The sequence below is a fragment of the Orussus abietinus genome, unplaced genomic scaffold (assembly GCF_000612105.2).
Source record: "Orussus abietinus isolate OABI.00-Male unplaced genomic scaffold, Oabi_2.0 scaffold167, whole genome shotgun sequence".
In the NCBI taxonomy this organism is placed as follows: domain Eukaryota; kingdom Metazoa; phylum Arthropoda; class Insecta; order Hymenoptera; family Orussidae; genus Orussus; species Orussus abietinus.
The window spans coordinates 58665-82030 of record NW_019394328.1 but is presented as its reverse complement, the minus strand read 5'-3'; the positions used below and the strand labels follow the sequence as shown (position 1 = coordinate 82030).

Genomic DNA, 23366 nt, shown 5'->3' with positions numbered 1-23366 from the left:
CCATCGTTATACGTTTTTGTTTTATATCAAACTTGTAGCCGTTAGAAATTTATGTAAGACTCATAAAAATGGTGGTGCAATTTTAGAAGTTCAAGGTTACAAGAGAGGTACTTGAATTTATGGTTTCATGCAGTTCTCGCAGTCGTACGCACGGGTCTTGAAACTCCGCCAAATTTCAGAAGTGGGAGGCTATTGTTTACCGATACCATTTTTATTTCCTAAACTTACCACCGGCGGGCGCTGTAATACAGAAGACTCCCGTATAACGCGGTTAACCCCTTGCCGTACTAATTAAGGTGAAGTGAAACACACGTCGAAGAACTTAATCGACGTCGATAAATAAGATTTCTCTAAATACCTACGATGTCGACGTTCGTTTTTATATTGACAGCTGTGTCGAATTATATTGGGTATTGTACCGAATGGCATACTCCACCTGTCGTTTTCATACAATAATGATAAATAAATCGAAGTAAAACTCCAGAAATCCTCTGGATTCATGCTTTCTGGGACCCTAATTGACTGCAGAGGGACCCTCTGCGCCATCTGTAATTTCCAGGTCAATTAAATTTTCACTCCAAGACTTCATATTCCCATCGATTTAGCATAGAAGCGCGTTAGTATTTTATATATCAAATGAACGTTTGTTATTATCGAATAGCGCACTTTTTAATTCATAAGGTTATATACATGTTTGCATAATTCATTCATTTTTATTCGAGAGCATTTGTCTCAAAATGAATGATTTTAATAACAAATTCATGGCCGCCACCGGTGACCACCATGTCCCAAATGAAAAGACAAGCGCCGGTCCCATGGGACCACCGTGGCAGCGAAAGGGTTAACGTAAAATAACGTAATTAAAACGGCGGGAACTTATTCCTCAACCTAATAATTGCCCATAGTTAAGCGAACAAGACCGAAAGTGGTCGCCTTTTCGCAGGACATGTCGCCCATTCGGACATCCCTTTTGAATTTTCGGTGTCGGGGTGAAAGCCGCAAAGGACTCGGACATCCGACATCGAAATGGCGGAAACCGCGGAGGGGCTGAAATTAATTTGGCCGGGAATAAAAAGCGCTCGTTAACTGCCTCTTTGAATGAAATCCCATGAATCGGGAACCAGACACCGGGCCTTGAGATTTCAAAGCGCACCGCCCGTCGAATTAATCATTCCCCGGGATTCTTTTTTTCGACGTTCGAATTTCTTTTTTTTTCCCCCCACTATCTTGCCGACTGGTTTTCCTGGCTGGGGGAAAATGCACACACGGTTTGGCTCGGGAACCGGATCGGTGGTTCAACCGCGGACGATGAAAAATTAATCCCCCTTCCGGGCGTAAAGGACGCTCGTTAAACGTGCCGAAGCCTCTTTTAACGCGACTCCATAAAGCAAGGCCCATTCGAAACGGTCACGAAACTTCAAAGCTTACCGTGGCTTCCGGTGTAAAATAACTCCCGGGAAATTTTTCCGACATCCGGCGCCGGAGGTTCTTTCCGCGAACGAGTAATTTTTTTACGAAAAACGAGTTATGCCGCCCTCTGGCGAAAGTGACGACAAAGTTGGCCGAAAGTGAAATTGTTGCATTCTAATATTATATCTCATCACTTTTGCCTGAACGTGAAATTGTTGTATTCCAATACCACATTTCATCACTTTTGCCATACATTATTAATTATTCAGAAGAAAATATTAAAAAAAAAAATGCAAAATTAAGCAAAGCACACCCTAACGAAAATATGCTTACATATATTGCAGAGATTTCATGCAACAAATTGTCTGTCAATCGATTTTCGTCATCATATGATGGTCATGAATTTCTGTCGATATTAAATTGTAATCTCACGTTGTAATTCTTTTTATCTCAACCAAGATCCTGAATGCGATAATACAAAGACAATGTAATTTTACTGCAATTTCCTGCGGCATCGAAATAACCAATCATTGAATATGTAAATTTGCACGGCCACTTTTTATCAGTGTGGTGAGCGCCCTTAAGGTGAAGTGAAACACGTCGAAGAACTTGATGGACGTCGATAAAGAATATTTTTTTAAAAACCTACGTTGCCGTCGTTTGGTTTTATATTGGCAGCTGTGTCTAATTATATTGAGTATTGTACCAAATGGTATACTCTACCTGTCGTTATCGTACAATAATTATAAAGAAATCGAAGTAAAACTCCAGAAATCCTCTGGATTCATACTTTCTGAGGCCCTAATTGACTGCAGAGGGACCCCCTGCGCCATCTGTGATTTCTAGGTCAATTAAATTTTCCCTCCGAGACCTCGTGTTCCCATCGTTTTAGCATAGAAGCGCATGAGACACTTTTTTTGCCTTTATCCCGTTCAAATGCGAGTTTCTCGATTCCCAGAGTCTTCCAAATTGTCATACAATTGTCCTGACCCTTTCGTTTCTCATAATAGAGCTTTCAATAATTAGATATGGACTGAAATATGAGAGCTCGACGAAACTTTGGTTCTGGTCTGGGCTAAATTAAAACATATTTGTCAAAAATCAAAATGTTGAATGTGTCAAGATCCCTAGTAGCATAGAATAATTTCTAAATATTTGTCAGTAATCTTTGCTAAATATCTCAAGCGACATATTTTTCAAGATTTCTTGTAGATTTCATTCGAAGATATCTGAAATACTTCTTGAAAATCTCAATGACATTTAGTTTCAATAATTTATAAACATATAGAGAAATTATATTTTTTAACTTATTAACATAATAAAAATACATTTTTTACTTCACGACTATTATCGGACACTTCATTTGGTATCAAAAAACACGAGAAATTTTTCTAATATTTTCGTTCCGCTATTTCATTATGGGAGCAAAACGTGTGATTTTGATTTTAAATATTTTTAAAACGTTTATAATGTATTCGGCAGATAATATTTAAAAAATACTTGTATTAAAATGAAACGAAATGTTTTGTATATCTGGTAGAAAAATATTATGAAAACACATGGAGCTAATATTATATAAATATTATAGAGATAATATTCTGAAGTAAACGTTTTGCAAATATTTCAAATGTCTGGTAAATATTTACAAAATGTACGATATTCGTTAAATATATAGAAAATATAGGACAAATATTTTGTGCGGCTAGGGATAATTCCTAGGTGCTCGCGAGTCACATGTCAAGATTTCAGACGGTTCTATCCAATAACCTTAATAAAAAGTGTGTTATTCGAGTCGACTGATTAGAGGGGGGTTTCACTTCACCTTAAAGAAGTCGTCTCTAAAAAATATCCTTTACCTAGATCGATATACTCAATTCATAATTAAATATTCCGATTTCGGAGACTACACAATTCATTCTCGACGCATTCGCTCCGAAAATTGGTCTTTCGTCTGATTTGCTTTCGTACAACCGACGCTTCGCTGGAAGTTGGTGCACACTCGAGTGCATAGACGTTCTGTATTGCGAGGACTTGAAATCTGTCGCAATTCGTTGCGCTTTAATAACGACACTTTTTTCCCGACTTTTCCGAGCGGCGAAATTCCTTCCGGGGAACCTCGAGTCGGTAAATTCAATGGCAACTCCAGAATCCTCACCGGGAAAGAGCGCCCATCCAAACAGCCACGGGAAAGGGTTGAGCATTATTATTATTGGCTCTTTTTGCGAGGCCAAGCCCTTTGATACGATATTTCGCATGTCGGGAGCACGTGTCCAGTCGCCAGCCATTATCGTCAGGCCCGAAACTTCAAAGAGAACAGCGCGGATTATCATTTTCCCAAGGTTTCTGCTCGTCCTCGACGTTCGGAATTCTTGTCGACCTCCCTGATTCAATAGCGGATTCGAAATCCTTCGCGGATAGGGATTAGCAGAAGGGAATTATGTCGGAAAGCCGTAGCTTCTCTGATTATAGGAGAAGGGGCCTTCTCTTCATTTGGAGCCGAAGGGTGCTTCAGGAAATTAAGAATGCAGCTCATAGAGAACAACACGTATCATCGTTTTCCCAAGGTTTCTGCTCGTCCTCGATGTTTGGAGTTCTTGTCGACCTGCCTGATTCAATAGGGGATTCGAAATTCTTCGCGGATAGGGATTAGCAGAAGAGAATTATGTCGAAAAGCCGGAGCTTCTCTGATTATGGGAGAAGGAGCATTCTCTTCATTTGGAGCCGAAGGGTGCTTCAGGAAGGCATCCTGGAAATTCAGAATGCGGCTCACAGAGAACAACACGTATCATCGTTTTCCCAAGGTTTCTGCTCGTCCTCGATGTTTGGAGTTCTTGTCAACCTGCCTGATTCAATAGCGAATACGAAATTGTTCGTGGATAGGGATTAGCAGAAGGGAATTATGTCGAAAAGCCGGAGCTTCTCTAATTATGGGAGAAGGAGCATTCTCTTCATTTGGAGCCGAAGGGTGCTTCAGGAAGGCATCCTGGAAATTCAGAATGCAGCTCATAGAGAACAACACGTATCGTCGTTTTCCCAAGGTTTCTGCTCTTCCTCGATGTTTGGAGTTCTTGTCGACCTGCTTGATTCAATTGTGAATTCGAAATCCTTCGCGGATAGGGATTAGCAGAAGGGAATTATGTCGAAAAGCCGGAGCTTCTCTGATTATGGGAGAAGGAGCATTCTCTTCATTTGGAGCCGAAGGGTGCTTCAGGAAGGCATCCTAGAAATTCAGAATGCGGCTCATAGAGAACAACACGTATCATCGTTTTCCCAAGGTTTCTGCTCGTCCTCGATGTTTGGAGTTCTTGTCGACCTCCCTGATTCAATGGGGGATTCGAAATCCTTCGCGGATAGGGATCCACGGAAAGGAATTTTGTTGAAAAGCTGTGTCATCACTGATTATGGAAGAAGAGGCATTCTTATCATTTGGTGCGGAAGGGAGCATCAGGAGTGCGTCCTAGCTAGAATTCAACATGCAGCTCCCCTGTTTCGTCACGAGTCATTGTCAGGCCATCGTCATCGAGCCTGAAATTTCACTGAGAACACCGCGAATCATGGTTTCCCTCAAATTTCTCGTTGTGTGCCGTTATAACAAATGATTTTAACAGAAGTCTCACGAATTATCATTTTCCCAAATTTCCTGCCCGTTTTCGACGTTCGGATTTCTTTTCGGTTTGTACGATTCAAGTTTTAATCGTCTCCGGCAAGTTTTCATCGTCAAAGGTCCTTGTTTACGACCCTGACTAGTCTCTGAATTATTGAAGCGTCGATTCGAGCATCCTTCAACGAAGCATTCCTTCATTTCTGGCAAGCCAGACCGATGCAACAAGTTCGAAGAGTCCAAGTTGCCAACAACATCGATCTCTAGTGGCTTTGACGTCTGATACCGTTTAATTTATTACTTTTGAATTGAAATTAAGAACCTGAGTACGAGGTCTACTTAGGATGCCTTTATCCATCAATTTTGTCTACCTTGTCTAGTAATTACACCTTTGTAACGCGGAACTGAAAAGTTGCGATGATATCAACATCAGCTCCTAACTTTGACAGCATCGTGCGTTCTTCGTCGACGTCAATTTCATGATAAATTAGGACTAGGATTTTACTTATACCTGTCTTTTAGGGTTAAGAGGCGCTTTTTTTACTCATTTAACGAGGAGAAAACGTCTCTTAATCCTTAAAATCAGTTGTGAGGACATACACTGATAAAAGTGCCCAAGCAATGGGATTAGACTAGTCTCTGAATAATAGAAGCGCCGATTCGAGCATCCTTCAACGAAGCATTCCTTCGTTTCTGGCAAGCCAGACCGATGCAACAAGTTCGAAGAGTCCAAGTTGCCAACAACATTGATCTCTAGTGGCTTTGACGTCTGAAAACATTTAATTTATTATTTTTTAATTGAAATTAAGAACTTGAGTGCGAGGTCTGAACCACCATTACAGGAGTTTCTACCTTTGCACCTTCGTTTTCCTAGGTGTCACTCCGTTTTGCAGCTACACCTGCGGCGTCCCCAACTACACCTTTGACCCAGTCAAGAGTTCGTCTAAATGCATTCCACGAATGTCTAATACGTGGCAGCAATTCGGTCCGCCCCCCAGGAAGTTAACCCACACAGACCCCAGAAACAGCGATAAATCCAATTCCGAGAGCTAACTCGGCAAGACACCAACCCCGAAACGGGAAGTATGGAATACGCGTGCAGGACAAAGCGAATTTGGTGCCTCGTGTCTGGCCCTGGGCTCGGGGATTACTCCACGGTGTCTCGTCCCGACACCGCGACGTCCCTAGATTTGATCTCGACGTCCCTTTATGAGTTTATGCCCAAGTCTGCCGGGGGTGAAATCCGCCCCGTGCCTTTATGGGACCGCCCTGACTTTCGCCGACCGTAACGAATGCCGATTATCCCTCAAGGGGACTCGATTCCTGCTATGAGTTACACGTTCTACAGATGTTGATTATCCCTCGCAAGAATTCAAACCTGGGGGTGAGGTACACGTTTTATGGAAATTCCTTTGGCCTCTCATGGGGATTGGAACCTTACTGTGGGTTGCACGTTTTATAATTATATTTCACAAGGATCGAAGCCTGGCTATGATTTAAACGGTTTGCAACAATTACTGATTATCTCTCGCAGGGACTGAAACATAACTGCCGGGTACGTGCTTTATGGTAAATGTCTATTATCCTTTATTATTTAATTTATGCGTTTTATAACGAATGCCGATTAACTCTCAAGAGGATTGAATTGAATCCTGGCTACAAGTTGCACATTTTATAACAAGTGCTAGGTATCTCTCATGAAGATTTAACCCCCTTTGTGTCAAAGAACGATATATCGCCGTTTTTCATGTGCTAAAGACTTCGGTCGGCACTAATAGGGTTAAACTTGTATACACAATTTATAATAATTTGTGATGATCTCTCCCGGGGACTTACACGTTTTACAAATGTTGATTATCCCTTGCGAGGATTCAAACCTAGTAGCACATTTCATAGTAACTTTCGCTCACAACTATTCCTCATGGAAACTGAAACTTGGCTACAAGTTATACATTCTATAACAAATGTCAATTATCCCTCCCCAGGACTCGTCTGTCTATGAGGTATATATTTTACGACAATTGCTGATTACCCTTCACAGAGACTGAATCCTGGGTACAAGCTAAACGTTTTACAATAAATAATGATTTTGCCTCGCGAAAATTCGAACCTTACTCCACTATAAACGTTTCGCATCTTTCCCATTATTCCGGGCTCATAATCTTCAATTTCAAACATTCCAAGTTGTACATAAAGTCATGAACCCTGAACAATACTCTGATCTTGATGTGATGCAAAGCCGAGGATTTTTTGAAACCTGCAATTACAATTTATCATTAATTTAGATGTAAACCGACATTTTTCTCTCTACTCTCTATCTTAAATCAATTTGTTGGGTTTATTTTTTGTTTTGAAATTAACTATCTAACTACGTGTCAATATTAATCCACGTTGCGGATCAGCTCTGCATTAACCACCATTCATTATATACTTTGTTCGAACTTTCTTTCTCTTTTTTCTTTTCTCTTTCCTCATGCCATGGGCTGGTCCCAGCGGAGGAAACTTTTTTTCCAGGCGATGAACGCCGAAAGAAATAACGAGGTAACTTCGTCGTTTTCAGGCAGAACTTCGCGGAATGGTGGAGGAGGACGCTGCGACATGTACGCATATTAAATAAAATCTTTTAACCCTTCTAACCCTGCAATAAGTTCAAATAAAATCCTAGTCCACGTACCTAATTTTTTTTTATATTAACTGTTTGACTATGTGTTCATATCGATTCGCGTATGATAGCTGACCATCCCTGTAATAATTACTGTTCATTATGTACTTTGATCAAACTCTTTTCCCCCTTTCTCCCTTTTTTCCCTTTCTTCTCGATGTGGGCCCCAAGGGAGGGAACTTCCAAAGGAAATAACGAAGTAACTTCATCTTTTCTAGGCAAAACTTTGTGAAATAATGAAGAAAGAAAAGTTGCGCCACGTATGCATATTAAATAAAATTAAAACGAAATTTTGGGTTATAGATAGATAAGAGTATAGTGACATATGTACAACTTAAAAGATTTAAACCCTTCCAATTCAGTAAGGAATTTAAATACATCCTAAATTTATATGAGTTCTCCAAACCAATTATCACTGTTAATCCACCACATGACCACACACTTAGTTAATCCACCACAAGACCTCATATCCCTGTTAATCAATGTGCCTGGTGACCACCCTGCACAATGTAACAGCCCATCACGTTCTTTGGTCGAACTGTTTTTTCTCTTTTGACAAACTGAAGGAAACAAAATGTCAATTCGAACTTTTCCAGGCAAAATTTCACATAATGGTTACATAAGAACACCTCTTATGTGCATCTCAAAATCTTTAAATCCTTCTAACTCTGCAACAAGCGCAAAGCAAACCCAAATTTGTACATCTAGTTTTTCCCAAACGAAGTCCCAAAGTGTGTAAATCACATCAATTTTAGACATTGTGATTGGTGATCCCTATTCGCGATGTAACCAGCCACAACTATCGTCGAAGTTTTCCTCTCGACAGGAATTCTAGGGAACAGAACTCTTTCCTGACATCAACCCCTAAAAGGAGCAACAAATCAACTAGGTTGTTTCCATACAAAACTTCAGGATATAGTTAGATAAGTGTACGGTGACATGTGTTCAACTTAAAATCTTTAAACCCTTCCAACTCCGTTAGGAATATAAATACAACCATAATTTATATGAGTTTCTCCAAACTAATTATCACTGTTAATCCACCACATATTTAGTTAATCCACCACAGGACCTCATATCACTGTTAATAAATGTGCCTGATGACCACCATGCACAATGTAACAGTCCATCACGTTCTTTAGTCGAACTGTTTTTTCTCTTTCGACAAACTGAAGGAAACAAAATGTCAATTCGAACTTTTCTAGGCAAAATTTCACATAATGGTTACATAAGAACACCTCTTATGTGCATCTCAAAATCTTTAAATCCTTCTAACTGTGCAACAAGCGCAAAGCAAACCTAAATTTATACATCTAGTTTTTCCCAAATGAAATCCCAAAATGTGTAAATTACATGAATTTTAGACATTGTGATTGGTAATCCCTATTCACGATGTAACCAGCCACAACTATCGTCGAAGTTTTCCTCTCGACAGGAATCCTAGGGAACAGAACTCTTTAAATAGGAATTTAAATACATCCAAAATTTATATGAGTTTCTCCAAACCAATTATCACTGTTAATCCACCACAGGACCTCATATCATTGTTAATCAATGTTTCTGGTGGCCACCCTGCACAATGTAACCGTCGATCACGTTCTTTGGTCCAACTCTACCTCCTCTCCAGACATGGGTCCCAAGGGAAAGAACTTCTTTTCCAACGGCAACAGCTAAAAGAAGTAACGACTCAACTTGGTCGTGTGCAGGCAAAACTTTCGATAATGGCTACATAAGTCAGACCACACCCCATTAAGTTCAGCACACAAAGAATTTGATGAAACAAATGCCTGACTTATGTGCATAGATATACGCAAATTCGTAGACATGTCACGTCCTTTCTGAAACATTTGCAGCGTACTTGACGTGTGCGTCTTTGGTGTACGGCCATATTGAAGCAGTAGTGATTTAGTTGCAACATAAAAACTGTTCCTGCAACAAGTTCCAATTAAATTCAAGTTCATTTAACCAGTTTTGACCAAATTACTTCTGTAACAACCACTAATTACATTCAAGTATATGAAATCGGTTTTATCCAAAATACTTCCGGAAATAATTGCCCAAGCTATGTGTCAATGTTGGTCCACGCGTGGCTGGTAACTACCATACACAATCTTCGAAGTTTTCCTTTCCTCCCGATACGGATCCTAGTGGAGGGAATTTCTTTCCCAACAACTGCTAAAAGAAGTAACGAGTCAACTCCATCTTTCCAAGGAAAACTTTACGTAACAGTGGAGGCGAACGCAACGAGATATGTGCATCGTAAAACCTTCAAACTCTTCCAACCTTGCAATAAGTGTAAATAAAGTCCAAGTTTACACCCCAGTTATTGTCCAAACTAAATCTCAAAATAATTGTCTAATGTGTCAATGTTAGTCAATACAACTGGGTGAAGCACGATCTTCGAAGTTTACCTTTTCACCCGTCGTGAGTCCTAGAGGAGAGAACTTTTTTCCCAACGACAACTACTCACAGATGTAACGAGTTAATTCTATTCCCAGCGGTGGAGGCGAATGTAGCGACATGTGCATCGTAAAATCTTCAAACCCTCTAACCCTGCAATAAGTTTAAATAAAGTCCAAGTTTATACCCCCGTTTTTGTCCATATTAAATCCCAAAATAATCGTCTAATGTGTCAATGCTAGTCAATGTCCCCAATGACCAACATACACAAAATAACCGGTCTGATGGTCTCCGCTCTCTTCCTTCCCTCCCAAAATGGGTCCCAAGGGAGGGAACTTCTATCTCTACGATGACTGCTAAAAAAAGTAACGAGTCAATTCTAACTTCCCATGCAAAACTTCATGTAATGGTGGAGAAGAAGGCAGCGACATATGCTCATCATAAAATCAAAACCCTCTAACCCTGCAATAAGTTTAAACAAAGTCCAAGTTCATACTTCTATTTTTGCATAAATTAATTCCCAGCATCTAATGTGTGAATATTCGTCAATATCCCTGTTGACCAACACGCACAAAATAACCGTTTTTGATGGAGTTTGTTCTCTTCCTTCCCTCCTGAAATGGGTACCAAGAGAGAGAACTTCTATTCCTACGAGAACTGCTGAAAGAAGTAACAAGTGAACCCAATGTTTCCAGGCAAAACTTCGCGTAATGTCGAAGAAGAGCGCAGTGATATATGTGCACCATAAAATCTTGAAACCCTCTACCCTTGCAATAACTTTAAATGAAGTTCAAGTTCATACGTCTATTTTTGCATAAATTAAATCCCAGAACAATCATCTAATCTGTGAATGTTAGTCAATGTCCCCGATGACCAACACGCACAAAATAACCGTCCTTGATGGTGTTTGTTCTCTTCCTTCCATCCTGAAATAGGTCCCAAGGGAGGGAACTTCTATTCCTACGATACTGCTAAAAGAAGTAAAAAGTGAACTCAATGTTTCCAGGCAAAACTTCGCGTAATGTCGAAGAAGAGCGCAGCGATATATGTCCATCATAAAATCTTGAAACCCTCTACCCTTGCAATAACTTTAAATGAAGTCCAAGTTCATACGTCTATTTTTGCATAATTTAATTCCCATAACAATCATCTAATCTGTGAATGATAGTCAATGTCCCCAATGACCAACACGCACAAAATAACCGTCCTTGATGGTGTTTGTTCTCTTCCTTCCCTCCTGAAATGGGTCCCAAGGGAGGGAACTTCTATTCCTATGGTAACTGCTAAAAGAAATATCGAGTGAACTCTATGTTTCCAGGCTAAACTTCGCGTAATGGTGGAGGAGAACGCAGCAACGGGGGCCCGGCTGGACGGGGAGCTGGAACGGGCCCGGGGCGAGTGCGCCTCCCTCAGGGGTGAACTGCGCGACGTCCGCGGGGCTCTGGTCCTGAACAGCAACGCCGGGGGTGGCCTCAGCAACTCTTCGACCTCCAGCGGCAGCAACGTCGCCCCTCAGGACGCCGAAGCCCATCCACAGGAAGACGCCAAACGACTCAGCGCTGGCAGCAGCCCCGTCGAGAAGCGCAGCTCCGCTAGCGATAAATCCGCCAGCCCCGTTGATAAGAGGACCAGCCCCATCGATAGGAGAGCCAGCCCTATAGGTCGGTATATCTAGGATTACCATAGACGTAAAATATATGGAACCTGTAAACTCGACCATCTCCTTGATACCGTTGTGACCGGAGTATTGACAAGGAAATCAGTGAAAACGATTTCCTTCTTTAAGAGCCGATTGCCCTATTTCATATGATAAACAACAACGCGATTCGATAACAAAATTGTCACAGGGATTTCCAACGATTCCCAGGGATTTCTGCTTGCGATTTTTAGCTGATTTTCGCGTTATTTCAAGAAATAAATCCGATTTCTTGAGAGAATACTCCCTCAGTTGTGAAGGCAATGAACAAGAAAGGGAGCAATTAGAGCCGACATCCTATGTGTTTCTCTCTCTTCCTTTCGCTAGATAAGCTATGGCTATATTGCGTTGCACTATTTCCCGTAAAAAGAGAGAGATAAGGCTCCTCGTTTTCTCTCTTTCGGTTCTACTATTTTCATAGCCACCACAGGGGGTGGAATCCATATTTCCTACGTGTTTATCAACAGCTTTCGTATTCAGTCATATTCTAGAGTTATTGGAAAATGAAAATCCTCTCCAAATTGATAAAACCGTATAAAAAACGAATTATTAATCTGGAGATCATTTCCCCCAATATACGAATACCAATAAATACCCAGGCTCTCTGTACCCGATTTATGGGAATTTATTCTATTTGGTCAACCCAGCTTTGACTCCGCGGTCACGTCTCCAATGGAGCATTTGTTGTCGCGAAACCGTTCGCTTCAAAAGGCAGCATTCGTAGTGTTTGGACGCCTTTTAAAATCCGCATCGTCGATCGAGAGGGCTTCGATCGGGGTAAAGATTCTCCCTCCATCCCGCCCTATCCTGGAAATCTCTCAGCGCGGCCCAAAGAATGACACTCGTCCGGACGAGGGCTGGGAGAGACCTCAAATCGTTACTTACATCCCCTGTCCTTCTCACCCGAAAGTGTGTTCTAAATCCTCTCTAAATTGGTAAAACCGTATGAATAACCAATTATTAATCTGGAGATCATTTCCCCCAATGTACGAATGCCAGTAAATACCCAGGCTCTCTGTACTCGATTTATGGGAATTTATTCTATTTGGTCAACCCAGCTTTGACTCCGTGGTCACGTCTCCAATGGAGAATTCGTCGTCGCGAAACGGTTCGCTTCAAAAGGCGGCATCCGTGGTGTTTGGATGCCTTTTAAAATCCGCATCGTCGATCGAGAGGGCTTCGATCGGGGTAAAGATTCTCCCTGCATCCCGCCCTATCCTGGAAATCTCTCAGCGCGGCCCAAACAGCGATACTCGTCTGGACGAGAGCTGGCCCTCCTCCAATAACGCGAGCCACGCGAGACTCGACGTCAATCGGTGCCAATGGCGTTTGAATTAGCTGACCGACTGCTACTCGATTCCGTCGAGTGGCAAACGCGGCTCGAAAGCAGCGCCGGATCCACCGGGAATCTAGAATGGACCCTTGACCCAGGTCGTACCACCCGTCTGTTGATGCTTCTCATCGCTCCTCGTCCTTGTCCGGCCTCTTCTTTGGCGAGCTCGACCGGGTGCATCGGTCCGCGCAACTGGCAAATGGTGTTTTTACGATGCCGAATAGATGGTCCATTGTTCCAGCGACCTAGAAGAAGCAAGATTTCGGCTGATCTTTAAGGGGATGTGAAAGTGCCATCCAAGGGGTCAGTCGTTTATGAAACTTTTCTCCAAACTAGGTGTTGGACCATTTGATTGGAGTGAGGCGGTCTGAAGAACGTTTGAGCAACATTTGGCCATGGACAATGTGAGGCACTCTTTCTCGAAGTAGTGTCCTGCACGTGGTCAGAAAATAGCTAATGAAAGGACTCGGAATTTATAACCCCGATCAGGGTGGTCTTCAAAGTGGCCACTTCAGGGTCTGCCATGTCGACGCATTTCCAAAAGGGTATCGTATGGCTAACAAACATCGCGGACTTTCTCCAGGATCCGAGAAAGTCTATGCCGTCCTGGAGAAACGAACCTTTGGGAAATGCTATCCTAAAGTCAGCCAATCAGGGCTCAGCATCCCAAGTGCATCCTTTCCTAGGTTTCGACAGAGGAGAGGGAAGAAAGTGCATCGAGAATGCAACTTTCCATGTTTTTCAAGATTTAGATTTAGATTTTCTTGTATTTCAGAGAGGCGTAATGGATCACCGTGTCCAAGTCCCAGCGAGAAAACTAGACGTCCCTATGCCCAAGCCCTGGAGAAGACGCGTTTGGGCGGTTCCGGGGGCAGTGTCGACTCCAGATCGGGCAGCGCCAGTCCTGATCGGGGATTCTCCGCCAGGACAGGATTTCTGCACCGAACCGGTAGCGATCGGTCCAGCATCGAAAGACTTCGGGTGTCAACGAGGGACTCCACCAGGTCGTCCAAGGATTCCACGGATCGCGATGCCAAGGACCTGGTGGACGGCGACCCGCGCCCCGACGATGACGAACCGCCGGGCCCGGCGCCCGGCAGCAGACCGTCTTCACCTGCTAACTCTCTTGGTAAGCCTCCAAAACCTCCAACTAAGTTACTACACACTTGGGTTGGTAATCTAATTTCAGTGGAAGAACCGTTCGTGTACATTGCCAGGAGCAAGTCATTAAGATCCCTAGAATTCATAGCTCTTCATCCAGGAATTGTAGGAAGTTCACGCTCCAACTTTGCTGCCTATTAAGACTTATGATCAGCACTTTTAACGAGTAACGTCAATTTGAATCATCGAAGTTAGCCTGGTCGTCCATGAATCATGTAAATCTAGGGTTATACCTTTGCTGAAAGATGAATTGTAACCTTCTTTATTATCTGTCTACGCACTTGTGATTCTTTTTACCGTTCAGCATTCTTTAAGAGTGATTGGCGACGAAGAGACTTTTCTAAAATTCCTTCGATTAAGGGATTTCTTATCGTTTCGCGACAAATACATTTCTCTGAAGGCTCTATAGGTTGTCGTGGTCAAGATTTCTACCTACTATCACTTAAGGATCAAGATTCTCGCTATAAAGTATTCCCCGCAGAATTTTGTCCAGTTGCCTGATGACCGACACGATTTTAACTCAACAAAATTGTTCCGACCTCGTTACTCTGAATCCTTAGAAACAATTAACAACCCAAAGGTAATGTCTTTACGATCCAATATCGTTGCGTTCCCATTGCAAACCATACTCTGATTTATGGTCTCTTTTCCCTACCCTATAGAAGTGATCGGTAACGCAGTAGTAGCACTTAATTATTCCAGTATTTCTTTAATCAAGGAGCTCGGGTGACAATGAGTTGCGCATCAAATGCATTTCTCATTTCTTTGTAGACTTTACCGTACTCAAGGTACATGCACCTAGTTTCTGTATGAGCGACTCAATGGTGGCATCTGAGCACGTCGACATCGCTTCCATTGCCCTGCAACCCTATGTCTATGTACTGAGGAAGAATCCCTGAAGAATGGATCGATGACCCGATGGTGTCGTCTCGATGTTCCAATATCGTTCGGATTTCATTCCTGACCCCTACAAAACAAACATCAATCACGGTGGTGCCTCGACAATCCAATATGGTTCCGTTCCCGTTGCTCTACAAACGTTGTTCTAATTACAATCTTTATCCACTCTGATCACCCCTTAAGAATGATCCGATGGTGTGGCATTAACTCTTCCCAATGTCGCTTCGACCAAAAAACGACAGTCGCGCGCCAAATGCATTTCTTATTTCTACACAAACTTCATCGTAATCAAGGTTTCTGAATACCTTTACTTAGGAATAAGGTTTTCCGGAGAAATATATTTGATGGGAAATTCTACGAGGTTTCTTGATATGTTAACCAGAGGTAACGTCTTAACTTGTCGATATCGCATTGATCCTCCTGCTCTGGAAGCCTTCCTCTGATCACGGTGTCTATGTCCTACCTACTAACAATAAGAATGATCCGATGTTGCTACCTCGATTTCCCAATAGCGCCCTGAGCTCCTAGCTCCAACCCCTTAGGAACAATCGATAACAGCGGCGGTGTCACGACCATCCAATATTGTTACGTTCCTATTGCCCTGCAAACCTTGTTCTGATTACGGTATCGGTTCATCGTTCCCTTAGGAATGATCGGTCAACCGACGGTGCTGACTCGATTCTCCAATATTACTCAAATCCCATTACATCGATCACGATATTTATATACAGTCGTGGACAAGAATGCCTTCCTAGCAGATATGGTGTCGGTAATACACAATGGAGAGACATCCATATCCAACGATGTACCATCCCTTAAGAATGATCAGTGATCCAATAACACTCTCTCACCTCTTCCCTACCGCTCCGATCCCATAACTCTGATCACTTGGGAACAATCGACAACGTCAGTGGTATTTCGACTATTCAATATTGTTCCGGTCCCATTGCGCTGCAAACGTTGCTCTGATTACGGTCTCTATCCATCACCCCTCAGGGGTGAACGGCAATACAATTACGGTACACCTAATGTGCCCAATATTTCTTCGATCAAAACACTCGAATCGAATACATTTCTTATTTCTCTGAATACTTTACCGTGATCAAGGGTTGTGCCTACCATCATTTAGAAATTAGGAAATTATCCACGCTATAGGGCATTTCAGCGAAACATTGCCAAGTTTCCTAATGAAAGATTCGATGACGGGGTCCTGACTCGCTAATGTTCCCCTTATCTCCTGACTGCAACCCTTTATGAACAATCGACAACTCAGCAAAGGTATCTCGACCATCCAATATTGTTCCATTCCCATTGCTCTGCAAACCTTGCTCCGATTACGGTCTGTTTCCATCACCCCTTAAGGGTGGACGTTAATGCAATGACGGTACACTTAATGTTCCCAATATTTCTTCAATCAAAACTCTCGGATGAATTATGCACCAAATGCAATTCTTATTTCCTGTATACTTTACCACGATCAAGGATTTGCCCTCCATAACTCAGAAATTAGTAAAATATCCACACTACAAGGTATTTGAGCGAAACTTCGCCATGTTTCCTAAAGATTCGATGACGGGGTCCTTGCTCGTTAATGTAACCTTATCTTCGGACTCCGACCTGTTAGGAACAATCTACAACTCAACAACGGTGTCTTGACCGTCCAATATTGTTCCCTTCCCATTGCTCTGCAAGCCTTGCTCCGATTAGGATCTCTATCCATCACCCCTTAGGGGTGAACGGCGATACAATCACGGTACACTTAATGTTCCCAATATTTCTCCGATCCAAACACTCAGATAATGCGTCAAATGCATTTCTTATTTCCTGTATACTTTACCACGATCAAGGATTTGCCCTCCATAACTCAGAAATTAGTAAAATATCCACACTACAAGGTATTTGAGCGAAACTTCGCCATGTTTCCTAAAGATTCGATGACGGGGTCCTTGCTCGTTAATGTAACCTTATCTTCGGACTCCGACCTGTTAGGAACAATCTACAACTCAACAACGGTGTCTTGACCGTCCAATATTGTTCCCTTCCCATTGCTCTGCAAACCTTGCTCCGATTACGATCTCTATCCATCACCCCTTAGGGGTGAACGGCGATACAATCACGGTACACCTAATGTTCCCAATATTTCTCCGATCAAAACACTCAGATGATGCGTCAAATGCATTTCTTATTTCCTGTATACTTTACCACGATCAAGGATTTGCCCTCCATAACTCAGAAATTAGGAAATATCCACCCTACAAGATATTTGAGAGAAGCTTCGCCATGTTTCCTAAAGATTCGATGGTGGGATCCTGGTTCGTTAACGTAACCCTATCCCCTGACTCTGACCCCTTAGGAACAATCAACAACTCAGCAAAGGTATCTCATCTAGCCGATATCGTTCCATTCCCGTTTCTCTGCAAACCTTGCACCGATTACGGTCCGTGTTCCCCATTCCCTTAGGAATAATTGGCGACCCAGTGGTGGCGTCTCGACTCTCCAACATTCACGGAGGTGGTGGAGGTTCCGTGGAGCTGGCAAGTGCGAGGAGACTGCGACTAGAAAACGAACGCCTCGTAGCCGAGGTCGCAAGGCTGAGGAGGTTGCTGCTGAGCGGAGCAGCACGAGGGGAAGTCGGCAGCGAGGATGCGGCTCTCGAAGAAGAGGCTCGAGTAGTCGCCCTTGAGATGGAGCTCCAACACGCAAGGGAAGCTCTGCAAGCCCTTAAAGCCGACAGAAAGAGGCTCAAGGCCGAGAAGTTCGATCTCCTGAACCAAATGAAGGCTCTCTACGGGACTCTAGAGGACAAGGAACGCGAACTTCGAGACTTCATCCGTAACTACGAACAGGTGAGGCTTATCGTTGAAGTGACCTCTTCTCGGACTGCCTGCTAATTCTCATGCACGTTTTCATTAAGATCGACAATATGATGAGTCCCTGAAAAAACCACTTTAAATTTAACCCACCACCATGCTTCTACCTGCCAGTTAAATTGGGTCATTAGAAGCATAACATGCTTAACCCCAAACATTCAGAGTAATATTTATTCCTGCTTTTCGTAGTTTAACAACAAATTCCCTACAGCTTGCAGGAGTACTAACAGAGATAAGGACGTCGTTATCAAATCCCTCGCTAATGCAGCACGGATATGTAAAATACACTATGCGAAATGTCGCGCGGGACGATCGAGATTTTATCCCACCTCACGAGATTAGATTCGCCAAGGTTTCGCCCCCTCCGGATAAAGTCGGCTTTTTTTTCCAATCCGCCCCCCACGTAGCCGAGGTCGCTATAAGGTGTGCGATTGGTTCGTGAGGAGATTTGTAATCAAGACGGTGAGGCGTAGTTCTGTCGACGGAGCGACGCCTGTTGGCCCCAACGTCATTCAGGGAATCAATATGGCTGCTTTACGCCGCGGCGCAGGGTCCGCTCTCACCTCGAGTTTTCCCTCGACCGAAAAAGGCGGAAAAGCGAGCGTGGAATGAAACGGCCCACTCGATCGGAACACCGGGCTGTGATACGCCAAGAAAACGTCAGTGGAATCGAATAAAAGTCCGCCGACACCTCCCGAAACGCCTTTCGCCTCACGAATTCGATGCGCCGCGCGCCATCTTTGCTCCGACAAAGCGTACCGACAATTTCCCATCACTTGGCGACTCCTCCCGCGTCGAAGCTCTCGCATAATCCGATTCATTCACCCCTGGGTGCGTGGATGTGTCACCGTGTCGGCAAACAGCCTTTCCGACATCCTACCCTTACCTCACGACCCCAGCACAACCCCCGAATATTATGTTTCCGATGCGAGCAACGCGAGAGTGGCTTCCCCTAGCCTTTTCGTTTGTTCGGCCGCGTCACCTTTTCCTATTCGACTGCGAGATCGATTTTCCGGGAACGTCGGATACCAATGTGCGTCAAGGGATCGGCCCGACTGCACAAATTAATTCCTGATTTCCTGGACAGGCTCGTAAACGAAATTTAATATCATAATATTATCGAATGAAAAAGTAAACGTACGTCAAGGGAACGGCCTGACTACACAAATTAATTTTTGATTTCCTGGACTCGTTCGTAAACGAAATTTAAAAACATAAGATTATCAAATGGGAATGTAAAGGTACGTCAAGGGATTGGTCCGACTGCACAAAATAATTCCTGATTTCCTGGAGTTTTTCTTAAGAAACTTGAGTTTTCCAAACCTCTATACTAGAAGACCCCTGAATTGAACTGCTCTAACAAGTAAATACTCGATTTCAATCGATTGTATCAACTGAATTTTAATGTTCAGTTTTTATTTTTGTCTGTTTATAATTTTTGTCCTCCAAAATGATCAGCATGATATATTGGTTGGGTATCCTGAGATGGTAATTGTTATGCCTATTATTGATTAAATATATTGCAAGACGTGGTAAGTGCAAAAAGAGGTGAAAGATTTGATGCACTATCTGGAGTCTAGAGAATTACCTTCTTGTTCACGTAAACCAAGGATTTTCCGATATGAGCCGGTTTATTAGACCTGCTTATTACCTATTCACCTAGACTCGTAAATTTTGGCATCACAGGGATTTTACGATCATTAATTTCATAACGCTAAAGTCTTTGGTTCACTCCGGGTCCACTCTACTGCTGCTCCATGGAGATGAGAAATCGTTGCTCTCCCAAGCATTTAAATGAGATGCGCAATTAAATTCTTGAACCCTTAACACATTGGATCAACGATTTAATTCCATGAATAAGATTTCACGAGATCTTGCATTTCATGAGATGCAGTCTGCACCTTGAAGTTCCCATCCGCCGAGATTCTCGAGCCGCCTCCTCTCTGTCTAGAGGAAATCCAAGCGTCAAACCCGCGATGGTAATTCGCCGTTCAGGAACAGGGAGCGATTCTCAACGGCCATTAAATACCCGTGTCGAGTCCCGTCGGATAATAATCGCGTTAGGAAGTTTGAGTAGTAAACGTTACCGAGCACGCCGGGTGATAAGTGGATTAAGCTCTTCCGCTTGGAAGGGACTCGTTAAACTCCTTCGGTTGTGCCGAGAGCTGCACTTGCGCCTGGAGGTACACTTGTCCATAGAGACACTCGCTGGTGGACAGTCCCTAGAAAAGAACTCATCTGAGAATTCTGCTAACTGCGCAACTTCTGCAATATGTACCTTGCCTGAGTTTGCGTACCCTTGGACAGGCTCTAGGAAGTCGTCGGTCTTTTAGGTGAAGGCAATGCCCGGAACTGGGCCTGGCTGACCATTGATGATGAACAGTTTCTGGAGAACTACTTCTGCAACATGCGTTTTCTCTAAGTTTGCCAACGGCAAAGCGGGTACTAGGAAGATGACGGTCTTTTGGGTGTAATCCCTACCCAAGAGTCAGTCCAATAGACCATTGATGACGAACGGTTCCCAGAAAAATAACTCTTCTTAGAATTGATGACGAACAGTTCCCAGAAAAATAACTCTTCTTAGAATTTAGTGAACTGCGCAACTTCTGTAATATGTACTTTGCCCGAGTTTGCGTACCCGTGGACGGGCTCTATGAAGTCGTCGGTCTTTGAGGTGAAGGCAATGCCTGGAACTGGGTCTGGCTGACCATTGATGATGATCAGTTTCTGGAGAACTACTTCTGCAACATGCGTTTTCTCTAAGTTTGCCAACGGCGAAGCGGGTTTTAGGAAGATGCCGATCGTTTAGGTAAAGTCCCTATCCAAGAGTCAGTCCAATAGACCATTGATGACGAACGGTTCCCGAAAAAATAATTCTTTAGAATTTGGTGAACCGCACGACTTCTGCAATATGCGCTTTCCGCAAGTTTGCGGTCTTGATGGAGGCACTGCTCGAAACTGGGTCTGGTTGACCATTGATGGGGGACAATTTCCCGAGAACAAACATCTGCATCGTTTATTTTCTCTACGATTGCATACTTCTGCGCGAACACTAGCAAGACCTTTGTGCGAAGTCCCTACCCAAAAGTCAGTTCAGTTGACCCTTGATAATGAACAATCCCCAGAAAAGAACTCGCCTTCGAATTCAATGAACTACCCAACTTCCGCGGCGAACTATCCAAGTTTGCGTACTCCTCCGTGGGTACTAGGAAGATGCCGAGCTTTTGAATGGAGTCACTGCTCAAAAGGGATGGGGTTGACAATTGACAATGGCCTGTTTCCGGGAAAAAGAAAACTCATCATAGAATTCAGTGGTGCCCGACTTTCGCAACGTTCTCTTTTCATGATTGTCTGTCCCTGTATCAGTACCAAGATGAGTTTGATCTTTTTACTAGAGTCACTGCCCGAAAATCAGTTTGGTTGATCGCTGATGATAGCAACAGTTCCATAAAAAAACCCATCTTTAAATTCCACTAATTGCATGTCTTTTGTAACACATATTTCCTCAAGTTTGCATGTCTGCACGACTACTAGGAAGATATCAATATTTTTGGTGGAATCACTGCCCGAAAGTCAATACAAGCAGTTCCCAGAAAGGATTCATCTTACAATTCAATGAACTGTATGACTTGTGCGACACGTCCTTTCTCCAAATTTGCACACCTTTGCACGTGTGGTAGGAAGGTGTCAGTGTTCTTGAATGGAGTCACTGCCCGTAATAGCGTCTGGTTGACAACTGACAATGGTCCGTTTTCAGGAAAGAACTCATAAAATTTCGCAAAGTGCCCAACTTTCACAACGCGTTCTTTTCCCTAGACTGCCCGTCATTACACCAGTACTATGATGAGTTCAGTCTTCCTAGTGGAGTCCCTGCCCGAAAGTGAATCTGGCTCGTTGTTGATAATAAACTCTGTTCCTTCAAAGAACTAATGTTAGAATTCGATGAACAGCAAATGGACGCGCAAGACGTCTTTTCCCAAGGATGCATGCCTTCACATGCATGCTTAGAAGGTATCAGCCGTTTGGGTGGAGTCACTGCCCGGAAGTTAATCCGATTGACGATCGATGATAAACAATTCTTGACAAGTATAGTCTGAGATTCAAAGAGACAGGAAGATCGGTTAGAAATCCCGGATTTATTGCGAATCGGTGTGGACGGCGTGGCGGCGTGCGTGCGGAAGACTCTCTAGTACCCGTGAGGACGCCACTGCTGTGCCTCGTCCGATGAGCACCTATACGCGATTTTTGGGCACTACAGGAGGAACTCATATCAGAATTCAATGAATTGAACAACTTCTGTTGTACATCATTTCTTCAAGTTTGCATGCCCTTGCACGCGTAGTGGGAAGGTGTCGGTCTTTTGGGTGGAGTCACTGCCCGGAAATGGGTCTGGTTGACCGTTGATTGCAGCGGATGCGGGAGAACGAGGCGACCCTGGGATGTCTTCAGCAGCAGGGAGCCAACCTGCCCTCCGAGGAGCGAGAGCGAGAGCGGGAGAGAGAACGATGGAGCTTGCTGAGAGCCGCCAGGGACGAGGCAGATCGAAGTCTCAGCCTCGCTGCCAGCCTGGCCGACAAGGAAGCAGCGCTCTCGCACGCCCACGCAACCATAAAAGAGGTAAGTCCCGCGACGAGGCTTCGCTCGCACCACAAAACGAGAAATGCCGACCAGGCGAGTCTGCCGACCAGTTTTCTCGATACCGGAAATGTACCAGGTTTCAGAGGAAAGCGATATTCGCGCTGCCGGTGGATGCTGTTACCGATATTGCAACACCAGTCGGAATGGGAACTGGTACCAGTTGCGTGAATAGCGATGCCGACAGTGGCAAGTTATGGTGTCCACGGTGACGTTAGTAGTGGCAGTAATGGTGCATACTTACGTTACCGTAGAATCGTTAGTTACGCTAGTAATCCCGTTGCTTGTGCACAATAGCGCTCGTGTCCCTGGGAGTGGCAATATCGAAGACACAGTAACCACCATCGGCACCACCGTCCCGGTATACCGCCTAATTCATTTCGAAGCGCTTAGGACGAAATAGTGCTACAAATCATGATGAAAAATCATATCACTTTAAACTACTCCGGATGACTTATTGCTTGCGGCAGTCTAGCACCACCGATAAGACCACCAATCACTTCTGCAGTACTTAAATTTACAACCATCTTCATAGTAATCCCCCTAGCAGTACTCCATAAATCAACACTTCTTGCTGCTCCTAAGAGAATAAGAAAGGAGCATCCCTGGGGTTAATCGTTCATGAAACATTTCTTCGAACTGGGTGTACCGAACCGTTTCGCACTTTACAATATGAATATGGAAGCTATAAAGAAGAT

The 23366-nt window shown here is 43.5% G+C and overlaps 1 protein-coding gene across 1 annotated transcript in view; it reads left to right on the top strand.

Annotated features, from left to right (window-relative positions):
• Positions 1-23366, top strand: part of LOC105703798 (kazrin) — a 96990-nt gene that overhangs the window by 48508 nt on the left and 25116 nt on the right. The window contains exons 2-5 of the mRNA XM_023431793.1: positions 11392-11734; positions 13878-14231; positions 17624-18009; positions 22444-22650. Coding sequence (XP_023287561.1) covers positions 11392-11734; positions 13878-14231; positions 17624-18009; positions 22444-22650 — 1290 coding nt within the window. The remainder of the gene's footprint in view (positions 1-11391; positions 11735-13877; positions 14232-17623; positions 18010-22443; positions 22651-23366) is intronic.